The sequence below is a fragment of the Marmota marmota genome, unplaced genomic scaffold, assembly GCF_001458135.2.
Source record: "Marmota marmota marmota unplaced genomic scaffold, marMar, whole genome shotgun sequence".
In the NCBI taxonomy this organism is placed as follows: Eukaryota; Metazoa; Chordata; class Mammalia; order Rodentia; family Sciuridae; genus Marmota; species Marmota marmota.
Window position 1 is genome coordinate 620188 of NW_026000253.1, and position 14643 is coordinate 634830.

The window sequence follows — 14643 nt, forward strand, 5'->3', positions numbered from 1 at the left end:
TAAACTAATAAATAACATCAAGAACTGAACTTCAGGGCTGGGGTTGTGGCTCAGTGGTAGAGCACTTGCCTAGCAAACGTGAGGCCCTGGGTTTGATTCTCAGCACCACATAAATAAATTATTAAAAAAAACACTGAAGTTCATGGTGGGATTTAGGTTTGTGAGGGAGTCATTTTTACATAGAGATCTTCTTCCTGAAATGAAACCAAGTAGGCCAAAGGCTTTCAAGTTCTTTGTAGCAGCAAAATATTGAGTCAACTCCAATGCAGATGTGATCAAATGTTTGCTAGAGAAAAGTCTTAAACTTGGATCCATGGCAAACTGCCTTATCAGTAGTATTTGGCTAACAAGGACAGGGAGGGAGGGTCGAGGAGGTGGCTGATGTGGGGAAAATAGCAAGAAAGTAGAAAAGCCATACTTCAAAGTATAGCTGTTCCTTTATTTTCTGTGTTCCAGAGATGTGTGGAAAGGGAATGGCTGCATATTCAGTCACCTCTCCATGCCCAATCCCACTGTCACTACACGGTCACTACAGAGGGCTTTCCACAGGGCATATTTTATTCCCAACACACCATGAAAAGGATACTGAGAACCCTGGCATTCACTAGAGGAATATTTTAATCCCCAATAGCCCTCTTCATTTGAAGGGACTGTAGGCAAGAGCCCTGTCAAAGTCCATGAGCTTACATCATTAAAAGTTCAAAAAGAGAAAAAAGGAAAAAATATAGCTCCCAGATTGTTCTCATGTCCTCAGGAAGGTATCACCAATGTATGAGACAGAACATTTAAGTAGGTATAATGATGACATTCTTTGCCATGGATTCCAGGTATCTGGAATGTCTCAGAAAACACAAGCTGCCCTTCAAGGGCCTCCTTCTAGTAAAAAGAATGTAAAAATAAGTATTTAATAAGCTTTTGTTTTTAATGAGCCTCAGCCTGGTGCAGTGGCAGTGCCTGTAATCCAGTGGTTTGGGAGGCTGAGGCAGGAGGATCGAGAGTTCAAAACCAGCCTTAGCAGTGTTGAGGCACTAAGTAACTCAGTGAGACCTTGTCTCTGAATAGAATACAAAATAGGGCTGGGAATGTGGCTCAGTGGTTGAGTGCCTCTGAGTTCAAACCCTGGTACCAAAAGAAAAAGAAAAATGTGAACCTTACAGTTGGAGTGTGCAGTTCCTTTCTATACTACCCTCCCCCAAGCCCCACACCCGCTCCCATGTTTTCTTTTATGGTTAGAAGTCAGCAGCTACAAAGTTTAGGGTCTTCAAAAACACACCAGACACCATGCTGGATAAGGCTGTGCTTTATTACATGCATAATTACAAATATGTGCTAAGTGAAAATGTATAAAGCAATGGCTACCTGGATTTAAGCCACACAGAGAAAGGGCTGGATGATCCCATCAACCCTTCTGCCAATGTCCATTCCATTGCCATTAACATGATTGTTTCCATTTCTTACAATTTGCATAGCACTTACTTGTCAAAGTACTTTCAATTCATTGTCTCAGTTTATCCTCACAACAACCCTGTGAGGTAGGTAGGGCAATTAACACTATCCCCATTTTGCAGATGGGAACACTGAGGCACAGAGCGGTTAAGATCTTGAGGCTAGTGAGTAGAAGCATAGGGAATAAAAACCAGGTCTCCGAACTCCCCAGTCATATCTTCCTTTTTACACTATGTCACTATGCATGACCAGGGAGCAGGACAAATTGAGCAGTGAGCCACAGCTTTGGTTCAGGCTGTGTGTCCGAATAAGCAAGTGAGGATAAAGCTAAGAAAGCAAGGCTACAGGGTTGGCAACACTCAAATGACTGTTCTGAACAGCTCAGCACCAAGCTTCCCCTGGCAACAGGCTCCATAGGCTTTGGTTGAAGCTAGCTTCGGGATGCCAAGTTAGTGCTGATGTCTATACATTAGCTTCATCTGAACTTTGACCAACACTCAGGAATTACAATTTCCAGACAGGTTTTCTTTGGCTACTTCACTTGGAGCCGGCACTACAAATGAGCTTATTACAGAGATATTCACATAGTGGCCCGTGGGCTGGAACCCAGCCCTTCTGACCCTCCTGGCCTTAGTGGCTCACCCAATGGCTGGTATACTTCCCATAGCCAGAAATGAATGGGCAGAGGTATGAGCAGGAGGCTGGTCTTGGTCAAATGAAGAAGATTCACCATCAAGACATTGTTGTCACCCTTAGGTGACGTGACCAAGATGCTGTCAGGCCCATTGCCTTTCTGGCCTGTACCTGGTTAGCAGCATAGCTTCTAAAGATAGTTTAAGAGAACAAAATATTAAACATATTTTATCATGAATGGAATAAATTCATAATCATTATACAGTCCCAATGGACCAAATACATAATAAAAAAGTAAATACTTATATAAAAAGCTGAGTACTAAAAAGGCAGGCTGATGGGGGAAGAAAGGAGTACGAAGAGGGGACAATATGAAATGGAAGAGGGAAAAGGCGCATTCTCAAAGGATCATGTAATCTGAGGTACCCTCAATATGATAGTGAGGCTGAATATTCCCACCCTAGAAAAATCATCACAGGCCCTGCCTTCTTCCCCATTTTGCCAGTTGGCATTTCCCTCACCAAATCCTAGACTGTCCATGAACTCCAACAGATGTAGACTAGTAGAAATAATGAGGTTTAGCAATGAATACTTCATAGGTCTGCCTGGAGGTGCTAAAGCCCTCAGCCTTCCCAAGGAGTGTCTGTGGCTTTAGCCCCAATGGAGCAAAGTGCCCTCGGCCCCATCAACTTAGGAGGACCTTCCATGTTCTGTTCTTAGAATCATCCTTTCTCTCCCTTCCAATGCCCACATTCAAAACAATTTACTTGTCAAAATGGATAGAAATTTGAATTCAAGGCATGGTGGAGGGACAGACAGGAGAGAGAAAAGGAGGGAGAGGGAGAGAGGCAGGGATTGTTTTTTGTAAACTCTCATTTTTCTATCATCACATACCATTTCTCCTCAAAAAGCCAAACTCTAGGCAAAGCATTCATTCAATGAGTGTCACACAGACGCTGGAGGCCTTTGGTAGGAACTTAGAGGTAGGAATCTATGACTGTAAGATTGGGTTGGGTGATCTGATAGGTCCCATCATGGAAAAGCAAACTCTGCACATTCCTTCCTTCCTTCCTTCCTTTCTTGGGTGATTTGGCAAAATCAGATTACACCGTGGAAAAGCTACTTCCGTTGACTGTATCTCTTCAAAACTTTGCCCAGATCCAGATGTTTAGAAATGAGAATGTAGCCAGCAAATGCTGGGGGTGTAACTTCAAGTTGCTAACACCCACCCACTTTTCCCAGAACGTCTCTCCTTAGAGCAAACAACTGAAACTGAAGCAGAGCAAATTCCAGCCATCACTCAAGGTCCCTTGCACTGACTGAACTTCAAATTTACACAGCTCCTGAGCTTTCATCTGAGGAACTCTCATCTATTTCTTTTTAATATATATAATACACAGAGAGTAGGGAGCTAAAATATAAATGTAAAGAAAGTTTATCACTGAGATGGTGCAAATGTCCTGGAGAGGCCTCTCTGAAGGTAGGCCCTTGAGCCAAAATGACTTTGAACCTCTAGTTTGCTTAGAAAGCACAGCTTCGGGGGCTTGCTTGACTTTGTATCTCCATGAAGTACATGATCAAGCACTTTCTGTTTATCCCAATGCCAGGATGCATGGCATGGGTTATGGGAATGCCTTTTTTCTACCTTCTTACATAGTTCATATACTTTCTCACCCAGACTTTTCTATTGTCCTCACTTTCAAATCCTTCCCCCAAAGAAATCCAGGTAATCTCAGAGGTGGTTTTAAAAAAATAATGTTTTAGAACATTTTAATTTGGCTCACATAGTTAGAGTACTTTTTCTGGGGAGGGAGGTGTACTGAAGGTTGAACCTGAGGCCTTACACATGCTAGAGAAGCACTCTATTACTGAGCCATATCCCCGGCTCTTTTTAAAATTTCTTTTGTCTCGGGGTCTGGCTAAGTTGTCCTAGCCAGCCTTGAAGTTGTGATTCTCTGGCCTTAGCCTCCCAAGAGAAATTTGTTTCTTTTTTTAAAAAAGGATTCTCACTCTTCCTGTAAAGGATTTACATTTAGCCTTGGGTGTCAAAGCAATTTGTTTTGAAGTTCAACCAGAAAATTAATCATTTCCTCTACCAGCTTGCAAATTCAAAGTATAGTCAATGTCAGATAATCCACCAGATTTGTGGATCATATCATCTCTGCTCTATAGCAGGGCTAAGCCAGGATGCTGGGGCCAGAGAAAGAGGAGAGCATTGCAACTCGTTTCTAATTAAACAACAAAAGAGAAATAATCTTTACCATAGCCATTATTTTGTATAATCAGTCCCCTACTTCTCGTCTTTGGTTTAACTTCTCATGCACTAATTTTTTTTCAGCTTCCTTAAATTATTTAAATTGGAGAGCTGAAGATACAAAATATAGCAATTAGGTTTTTACAAATCTATGAACTCTCACTCCTTTCATGGCTGGATGGCTACCAGACATCTTTCCCTGGAAAATCCGAACTCAGCTGAAGCACTTACTAGTATTCCTTTGTAAAATCTTCCCTTGTAGCAGGTGATTTTCTAATCCCAAATAGACTAGCCTCAATTCATTCATTTTAAAAATTACAAATAATCTAGTCTTTTGCCACTGAGGTGACCACCTGAGGCTACTGACAGACCTCCATATACTGGCTTTGTTTTTCTGGTTAAGTATGTCTAACTGCTGAAATGGCATTGTCAGGAAGAACATTTTCCTTTACCTCAAGACAAGAAACTCTTGAGTGTCATGGTGCTGAGCTAGTAGTTTTGTATAGCTCTTTAGCCACAATTAGCCAAACTTTGAGCCAAACCCTAGGATTGGACATATACTGGACACCATGCACTATAGCTACTTCTAGAGTATGAGCTACAAGGATTCCTGAGAAACTGAGGTTAATGAATGAGATTTATCAGGAATGAGGTATCAAAGGGACATTGTCATTCTCTGGAGGGCCAATCGGTGCTTAGCATCTAAAGTATACCTTGGCACAGTGTTATCTGATTTCTTGAATTTATTCTCTGAATTAGCACCTTAACACTGGCTCATCTATCTAAAATGAAGAACAGAGCATAGAAGAAACAAAGGCAAACAAGACACCCTCCATGTCACTGCTCCATGTTAAAATACGACCAAACCTCCCCTTGCCACCAAACACCAGAAATAGCCATGTTTCCCATTTTGCAAACTTTAGTGGGCAACAACAGCTAATGAGACACATATTCAACCAGAAATATACACATAAGAACTTTGTTTTCTACACAATATACAGGGTGGTCAGGCAAAGAGACATCTCACAGGAAAGAATCAGTGGCATGGAAGGGACCAAAGGACATAAAGCTATCGAGCCATAACTATGATAACAATGTACCCTGGAGCATGTTTTTTTTTTTTCATTAAAATGCTAGAGTGATATACTTAAAAGGATAAACTCTGGTGGTTGCCTTTATATTTTTAAAGATAAAAATCAGAACAAGCCTTGGCTACATAGCTCTGAGCATTAAAAGAATTTCAGATCTTGGAAAGATAAGAAGTAGGGGTAAAAAGTCCTAGACTCAGGAATCAACAACTTTTAAAATGAGGTACACTGAGGTGATTGGGGATTGGGTCTAGGGGAATGTGCTGAGTGATTGCTGATTCTGGGCTAGAAGGATGGGAGGAAGTGCAGTCTCACTGCCATGGGCATCTGGTGCAGAAACAGAAACATGGCGGCAGCAACTGGGCCACATGGCAAAGAAAAGGGCTGTGTATCGCCTCTAGTCCATGTGTCATATGATTGCTGAGCCTTGGTTTACCATTTACCTAGCCCTAGAAGTTATTATTTGTTATTAGGAATGATTGACCAGCCACAGTGCTCGACCCCAAAGGGAGGATTCAGTACTGAAGAGTAAGAAGGGGAACAGAATGGAAAGGGAGTAATTGCACATGGGTAAAACTATATAGAAAAAGAAATAGTGGTTGGAATGATGGTGGTGGTTCTTTAATTCCACCAGGTGTCCCTATAGTGTAAATTGTTTAAAACTGTTCTAAGTGTGGTAGGAAATTGAGACAGGCACCTTTTCAATTGGATACAAGCACCTTTGGTGTCACCAGGTCTTGTCCACACCCCTGGGTCTTAGGATGGATTTGCCTTTTGGAATTTTAAGGACCCCCAAGGGAGTCACAGTTGCCCATTCTGTTCCAAAGCTTTGAATATATTTGAAAGTATCCCAAGCCTAATCCATGCTCATGGGGACAGCTGGCCTGTTATGAGTACTTCACACTGGGAGGAGCATGAGTGTCAGTTATTTCAATCCTGGTGGTCTTTACAAAGGAATGCATGAGGATGTTGACGCAGCTCTGAATCTTCCCTGGTTTACCAGTATGCAGTCCAGACTTAGTTCCCTTTACTGTTCTTACATATTCCAGAAGCCTAAAGCACCATCATTCGTGGAGGTGGCATCTGGTAAGAGTTTCACTTAGGACCTCACAAAAATGTGAAATTCCTAGTCTTTGACTTTGCTTAGAACTTTACTCATCATTCATTTCAAGGAAGCTGGAAGAAATCATTCGTTGCTACAAATTCATGGCAAAGTCCTTGTCTACTAGCTAACAGATACCATCTGGAAAATTACCATTTTTTTTTTTTGCAGACAAGGAGAAAGCTCTATAACTTATCTTTGTGCACTTCAAAAGAGTACCAGGAACAAGCAAGCTATAAAAGTCAACCTCTCTCAATTCATTTAGAGGAGATTAACTAAAGCAGCATTGTCTTATAATCAGAAATTAAAATTAACATACATAAACATAGAACAAACTAATAATGCTAAATATTGTAACAGGAACAAGAATAACATTTGAACTGAATCTTCACAGTCTAGAGAATACCATTACTATTTTCCTTCTGGCTTTCCTTTCGGTGGTTTGAAAAGCAAAGCCCCTTAGTTTACACTTCATCTTCCACCAATGACAGTTAGATCCACCAAAAGTAACTTTTTCATGAGTTTCCTGCAGGCTATAGGTCAGGACGGTTGGAATTTTTCTTGCATAGTTTTCAGTGATTGCATATTGGCTAACGATTACTTTTAAATTAAAAAAAAATATTTTTTAAAAAAACAAATATAATTAAACCACAGCAATCTTGTTTACTCTTTCATGAGATCTTCCTAATGCAGTATCACAGAAGCCTAACTGTATTTTCTCCTAAAGAGAAGATTAATTTCCAGAGATTATGTAGTGCAACTGGTTAACTTGTAGGAAAGAGACAACACGCTAATATGACTTCACCATCCAAATATGGGAAATGTGTTTTGGGTACCCAGTTAATAAAATATATCCATGGTCTGCAATGTCCTTCCTGTTTTATATCCAGAACAACCCCATGATTCTAGTTGAAGAGAATGGAATCAGGATCTTGGTTCGCCATCTGTGCTATATGCTTTAACACATCCTTTTTGGTAATGATTCCAAGCAAACGCCTAAAAGACAAACATAATTCGACAAAACAAAAGTAAATCTACAGTTAAAACAACATTCCCAAAAGATGACACTTGTCCTCCCCAGTCTTTTTCAACTTTGCCTTTAAACACTATCTGCACTTCCAGAATGTTGAGACAACAGGAGTTGGATGCATGTTCCAGGCAAACAGGACGATGCACAAGTCCCTAAATATATGTGAGAACTTCTACATCTGGGTCTCAGGTCCTGAAATTTCCTCTGCTCTATATTCTCTAAATATATGAATCTTTCTTACTTACTGCAACCCAGTCCAAATGTTCCTCTTCCAGAAACTTTCCTGATCCTATAAACCAGTAATAACTGTTCTGCTCCCAGCAACAGCATGTTTTGTGCAGGCCTCTTCTATAATAGCTGCCCTCTTTGCTACTTTCCTATAACCACTTGTGTATCCTGCATTCCCCCGTAACACTGCAGACTCCTTGAGGATAGAGAAGGGTATTATTTATTTTTGTATCTCCACAGAATCCATAATACCTTCTTACATGAAGTAGGGATTCAGCAACTGTTGAATGAACCAGTTAAGGAGAGCCCCCTTACTGATTTAGATTCTGCTAGACATCAGATATGGCACTTGAAAATTTTAGAGGAGGGAGCAGCCAGGCATGATGATGCACACATGTAACCCCCCAGCTACTCAGGAGGCTGATGCAAAAGGATCACAAGATTGAGGTCAGCCTCAGAAATTTAGTGAGACCCTATTTCAAAAGTCAAAATAAAAAAGGCTGGGGATATAGTTCAGTGATAGAACACTTGCATGTACAAGGCCATGGATTTGATCCCCAACACCACACACACACACAAAAAAAAAAAAAATTAAAGGAGGGGGGAATTCTTATGTAGCGGCTGGATGAATGCAGCAGAAAAATGTTCAGAAAAAACTCCACCCTTCTCCTCTCCCGCCTCTCTTTTCCAGTAAAAACTGAAGGACTTCCTTTACTGGACAAGAAATATCCTGGGAAGGAAAGAGCCATGGACTTTGGAGTCGGAAGATTTGTGTTTCAAGCTACCTCTATTGTTTATTAACTGGGGACCCTCATGTAAATCATTAGACCTCACTGAAACTTGGTTTTCTTGTCCTCAAATAATAAGAACAAAGGATTGTAAGGGCCAAATACAATAGTCTCCTTTAAATTGTGGTTTCAGTTACCCATGATCAACCATGGTCCGAAAACAACGCAGTACCATATTTATTGTCATTATCTCTTACTATGCCCGATTTATAATTTGAACTTTATCATAGGTATAGGAAAAATATAGTCTTTTTTTCAGGGGCAGGGTACTGGCAATTAAACCTAGAGGAACCCTACCACTGAGCTACATCTCAGACCTTTTTTGTTTTTATTTTTTAATTTTGAGACAGAGTCTTGCTCAGTTGGTGAGGCTAGTCTCAAATTTGTGGACTCCTGCCTTAGTCTCCCCAGTTGCTGAGGTTACAGGCATGCACCATGGGACCTGGTAGGGAAAAAAAAGAGTTTTATATAGGGTTCAGTACTATTTGCAGATTCAGGCATCTGATGGCGGTCATGGAAGGTATCCCTGAGGATAAGGGGAACTCTTGTTCTATACATATCCTACCTGATACCATTATAATTTCAGTGCTGCCTGAACATGAGAACACAGCTATTTCCTTTGTAGGCGAGGATCTCAGTTATTGATAATATGCATCTAACAACTTTCAAATACATTCTCTTCCCCAAATTCCTTTTCTACTAATTATGATGATCAAAGTAACATATCTACTTTTATCTCAGAGCTTCAAAATGTACTACTAATGTTCATTTACACTGGATTCTTCTTTTTATTTTTCTGTCTCCATATTCTCTTTCTTCCCACAAGCAATTTGTCTTCGCCCAAGAGTTCTTACCCATTGTGTGTAACCAGGCACTGTCGTAGTCCCAGCTTGCGGAAGATATCCACTACGATCTCCATGGGTGTCAGGTCAGTCACAGTGAAGGGGCTGAGATCCAGGATGTTCCGAAGCTTCAGGGTAGGTGGAGTGTATGGTGGCATTGGAGGAGAATGCTCAGTGAAATAAATGATAGAAGTGCTCACAACTCCATCCTGTTTCTTCCGAGCATTTTCTATTTGAACAGAAAGGGGTTAAGTTGAAAACAGAAGTGCTAGTTCAATCATTCTGGCCCCTAATCAGTCCCCTATCCCCTGTCCTCCCCCATTTTGTGCTGATTTATTGAGTTACATAGTAGATTCTATGATCTCCTCTCTAAAATACTTACCAATTGAAATAATGAGATCTCTTCGAAGGACAAAGCCTACAAGTCTTTGAGACTCCCGGGACACCACCACTGGGAAGCCACTGTAAGTGGTTTCACTGATTATGGTTTCTACATCTTCCACAGTCATACTGTCCTGAGTCAGGACAGTCAACAAAGGATCATTTCTCCGGGGTTTCATCACATCCATTGCCAGGGTCTTATGAGCAAACTCTTCTTTGGCTTCAAGAAAGGGGTATCCATTGAGACGGATATGGGCATCATAAATGCCCTCCCGTCCAAGTGCATCTGCCACCCACTTGCTTGTCATGGCTGCAGCCATCAGAGGCACAATATATTCCAAGCCGCCAGTCAGTTCAAACATTATGACAACAAGAGAAACAGTCATGCGAGTCACACCCCCTGCAAAGAAATAGACACAGGCTATTGAAGGGACACAAAGCACAGGATTCATTCCAATTATTGGCCTGTTACAGGCTCCATACAGGAAAAGCTACTTACCAGAACTAATGCTAGAATGGAGTCCTACCTATAACTACACAGACCCTGAGACTCTAGTAATATTATAATCAATCTGACTCAGATTTTTCAAAATAACATCCACAGAAATATAAGATATCTTCTTGTATTTTTTTTTCATTTGGTGCTTCCTTTCCCTAATTATAAAAGTAATACATGCCACTGTAGAAAATTCAGAAAATATGGAACAAAGTCATTATTCACAAGCTCACTGCCTATTAATAAGCAGAGTAAATTTTTAGAGGACATTTTCAAGTTTTCTATACACAAAAACATAGATAAGCTCACATTATGTATAAATATCCACCATGCTCTTCGCCTTCTTTATGTGGGGAATATTTCACATATTATTACAAATTTATTTAACATCATATTTAAAGATTTGAACATGTTAACATCATATTTAAGGGCTGTGTAATATAGTGATATATGGATGAACCATAATTTATTTTATCAATTCTTTACTGTGCAAAGTCAGGTTGACTGGAAATGTTTCGTCTCATAAATAATACTGTGATGCGTATTCTTGTGCAGCCCTCTTTGTCTAAATTTCTGATCATTTTCCCAGTGGGAAAGAGTAGAATTAGCTCTCATAAAGCTCTTGAAAAATAGCAAACACATTAGGAAATGGATGATCGTTTATAAAATTCTGCAGTCTGTGCTTAATATCACTCTTCTTTTGTATATCAGCTGGATAGCTGGGTAGCAACTTCTTTGAAATCATTGTGAACCCTACTCACCTAAGCAGGCAGCAGCCCCAACCATCGCATAAAGACCAGGGGTGATGCAATCAGCTCCCTGACTACACCAACTATTAAAGATTGTCCAGTCATGGTGGTAATAAGCCAGTTGTTCCATTCCTACTCCTAAAAGCCGACCTGCTATAGCACCAACAGCCATGCTAGGGATAAAGAGGCCAGAAGGGATCTGCAAAGAGAAAGCAAGAGATGGTTAGTGACAAATGATGCTACTGCTTGGCATACGGTAAGGGCTGGAGGACTGACCCTCTGCGAAGCAAACAGGCCATTAACAATTTAACTATGCACTATGCTAGCAAGTGGCTATAAAGATTTGTGTAACACTACAGGGACTAGAGGTTCTCCGGGACGTGCAGGCAAGGATGACTGCAAAGAAGCTTACCCTGATTCGGGGTCCATCAGGCAAGAGCCTGAACTCTCCAGACCAACACAGAACTGGAGGCAGAAATTAGGCCTTTCCCAAAGAAAAAGGAAAACAGATGGAGTTTCTTATATATGCAGACATTTTCCCCAGTTTGAATACTTATCAATTACAATTTCTGACTACAGTGGTCTATGCTGAATGCTCTACACGTAAGATTTTGTAGATTCTTCATAACAACCCCAGGAGGTAGGCATTATTATTCCCAAATGATCAAGAACCTAAGGATCAGAAAGGTCAAGAAACTCATCCAAGGTCAGGATTTAGTAAATACTGGTGCTTGGATCTAAACGGAATGCTCACAACCATGCTCATACATTGAATCCTAACCCACTGTGCACACAAAAAGGATGGTATATGAGGTTTCATTGTTTTGCAACAGCATAAAGAAATATTAAACAAACATTTTAAATAAGCAAATGGCTATGGTTGCATGCTTAAGCAAAAAAGGATACTTCATCTATCTTCCTGCTTTTTTTAGGATGCTGTAATAAATTATTAATATTCTGTTCTAAGAGGGAAATTATGTCAAGGATAATAAAAACAGCAGATTGTTTTAAAATAGTCTGCATTTGATTTTGGAATGCATTTGAATCTGGTGTTCTGAGGGCCTACAAATTCCCTCTAATTTTCACCCCATGGTTTCATTGTTTTATTTAACTGAAGAGACACTGCAAAACTTTACAGGGCCTCCATCCTATTTCTGTGTTGAGGGGCATAGATGGTTAGATGATGTCTAAGAAAGTAGTGTTGCTGAAACTAGGTTGCTGTCCCTTATTTTCTGGTTTGAATCTCTGTTTCCCCAGAGAATACAGGGAAATACTCTGGTAGTAGGGTGCTAAAGAGAAGAAACAAGTAAAAACCTAGTAAGGAGGAGGAAATATCTTAACAAAATTTCCTTTCTGGTTTCTTCTGAAATATAGAAATGATTACTGGTATTGAAAATAAAACATGCCAGCCTGAGTTTTCTTTTTTTAAAAAAAATAAATTAACACATAATAATTATGCATATTATTGGGTACAGTGTGATATTTTAAAAACATGTATAAAATGTATAATGATTAGATCAGGGTAATTATTATATCCGTCAGCTTGAACATTTATCACTTCTGTGTGTTGAGAACATTCAAATCCTCTCTTCTGTTTTGAAATACGCAACAAATTATCGTCAACTGTTGACACCCTAGTGAGCTATACAACACTAGAATGTATCCCTGCTATCTAATTTTATTATGTACCAGTTAGCCAACTCTTCTCAATCTCTTCCTCCCTATTCCCCTTCCCAGGATCTGACAACCACTATCCTACTTTCTCCTGCTAAGGCCTCCACTTTTTTCAGTTCAGGGAAAACATGCCAATGTCTGCTTTTAATAGTTTCAGAATTATATTAACTTGCTAAATGGATCCCAGTTGTTGAGTAGTTGCCTTGATTCCAAGTGTAAAAAGCAACAAAAGTAGTTATATATATTGGGCTGAAACATGAAATTGCTCTTTGAAACAGCCAAAATGGTTGAGTACCATCAACTTAATGGGGTTCAGAGAATATACTTTATGAATAACCTCTAAAGCCACCCTGTAAGAATACCATACAGGACAAATATTGTTTTTTGGTTCTACAGGCACCTCACCATCCTTTTTGAGGGAAAATTGCTTCCCACAGAAAAGGAAAAGACATGTCTTCCCACAATCTCATCACTAAGGTTTGCATTTGGTCTCAAAATAATCTTGGACAACTTGAGAGAGGTAAAGTTATCTAGGAAGTTATGGGAACAAGTGGGGGTAAAAGAGGCTTTGGGGTGGGGTAATTACCACATGAACTATTGTAACTGTAAGATACCTTGGCTTTGCCCTCAAAAACCCACAGCCACACACACACAGCCACTAAGTGCCAAAAGAATTCCTCACCTTCATGCCAAAGGTGAATATAGTAATGACAATTTTCAGGATGAGTGTCAAAGCCAGCTGCCACATGGCACTGTAGACTCCCACGCCAGCCGGTCTGTCAGGCAGTTCACCGCCCTTGCTTGTATTAAAACGGTTCTCATAATCACACAGCTTGGAGGAGTCCAGAAGGCCACAGTCATTGAACAGCTCAGAAATGAGCTCACTTGTACTCATTCGGGTATATTCATTGGGGAAAGCCAGGATGGCAGTGATGGCTGTCACGATGAGTACCTCTATGACGGGATACTTGCCCAACTGAGTGGTCTTACGCTTCCGACACCAGGCAATGTTTGTGCGGATAAACAGAGCTCCCCACAGACCACCAAATATGCCCAGCAGAATGAATGGTACAAGCTCAAAGAGATGCCACGGGGTGTGAAACTCCACATAAAACAGAACTAGGCGGCTGTTCCCAAATGGATTGATGGAGCGTAGAGTAAATGCTGCCACCAGGGCAGCAAAGAATGAACGCCACAAAGTTTTGAGGGGAAAATAGTAGCTGACCTATAAGAGAGGAGGTGAGAAAGCAAACTCGGTCAATACACAGAGAAATGATTTCAGGGGAAAAGTTGGTGCTGCTGGCATTAGAGTGGAGGATGACAACCGCCCAGGGATTTCTGGTCACATAGTAAATCACTGAGTTGGGCCATGCACTCAGGGACTGCAACATTTTTAGATATTGGCAAAAATCCTGACACACAAGCATGCACATGTCAGGTGCAGTGGCACACGCCTGTAAACACAGGGATTTGGGAGGTTGAGGCAAGAAGACCTCAAGTTCAAAGCGAGCGTCAGCAACTTTAGCTTAAAAAATTAATATTTTGTCTCAAAATAAAAATAAACAAATAAAAATGGGCCTGGGGATGTGGATCAATGGTTAAGCACCCCTGGGTTCAATGCTCAGTAGCAAAAAAAAAAAAAAAAAAAAATCATTACCTCTTCCAGACTGAATAACACTCCTCCGATAGGTGCCCCAAAAGCTACAGATACACCAGCAGCAGCTGCAGCTGACAAGACCTACAATCCAAAACTCAAAATTAGCAATAAAATAATGCTGCTTTTCCATGTTCAATCATATTTTTAAAGGAATGTTGTTACCACACATTTTCTTTTTTAAAAAAATCCTGTACATGCTCCATATCCTCAAAAATGTAGTTCAATTTCTATTTACTTTGAGAGCAACCACTATTTCTGGATGTTGAACACACATA

At 40.4% G+C, this 14643-nt stretch overlaps 1 protein-coding gene across 3 annotated transcripts in view; it reads right to left on the reverse strand.

Annotated features, from left to right (window-relative positions):
* Window positions 1-5234: 5234 nt before the first annotated feature.
* Window positions 5235-14643, reverse strand: part of Clcn5 (chloride voltage-gated channel 5) — a 46163-nt gene continuing 36754 nt past the window's right edge. For all 3 annotated transcript variants that reach the window (XM_048796634.1, XM_048796635.1, XM_015506504.2), the window contains exons 7-12: window positions 14369-14449; window positions 13394-13936; window positions 11050-11236; window positions 9794-10192; window positions 9424-9640; window positions 5235-7519 (exon numbers count right to left, since the gene is read on the reverse strand). In XM_048796634.1, coding sequence (XP_048652591.1) covers window positions 7429-7519; window positions 9424-9640; window positions 9794-10192; window positions 11050-11236; window positions 13394-13936; window positions 14369-14449 — 1518 coding nt within the window. In that variant the 3' untranslated portion in view covers window positions 5235-7428. The remainder of the gene's footprint in view (window positions 7520-9423; window positions 9641-9793; window positions 10193-11049; window positions 11237-13393; window positions 13937-14368; window positions 14450-14643) is intronic.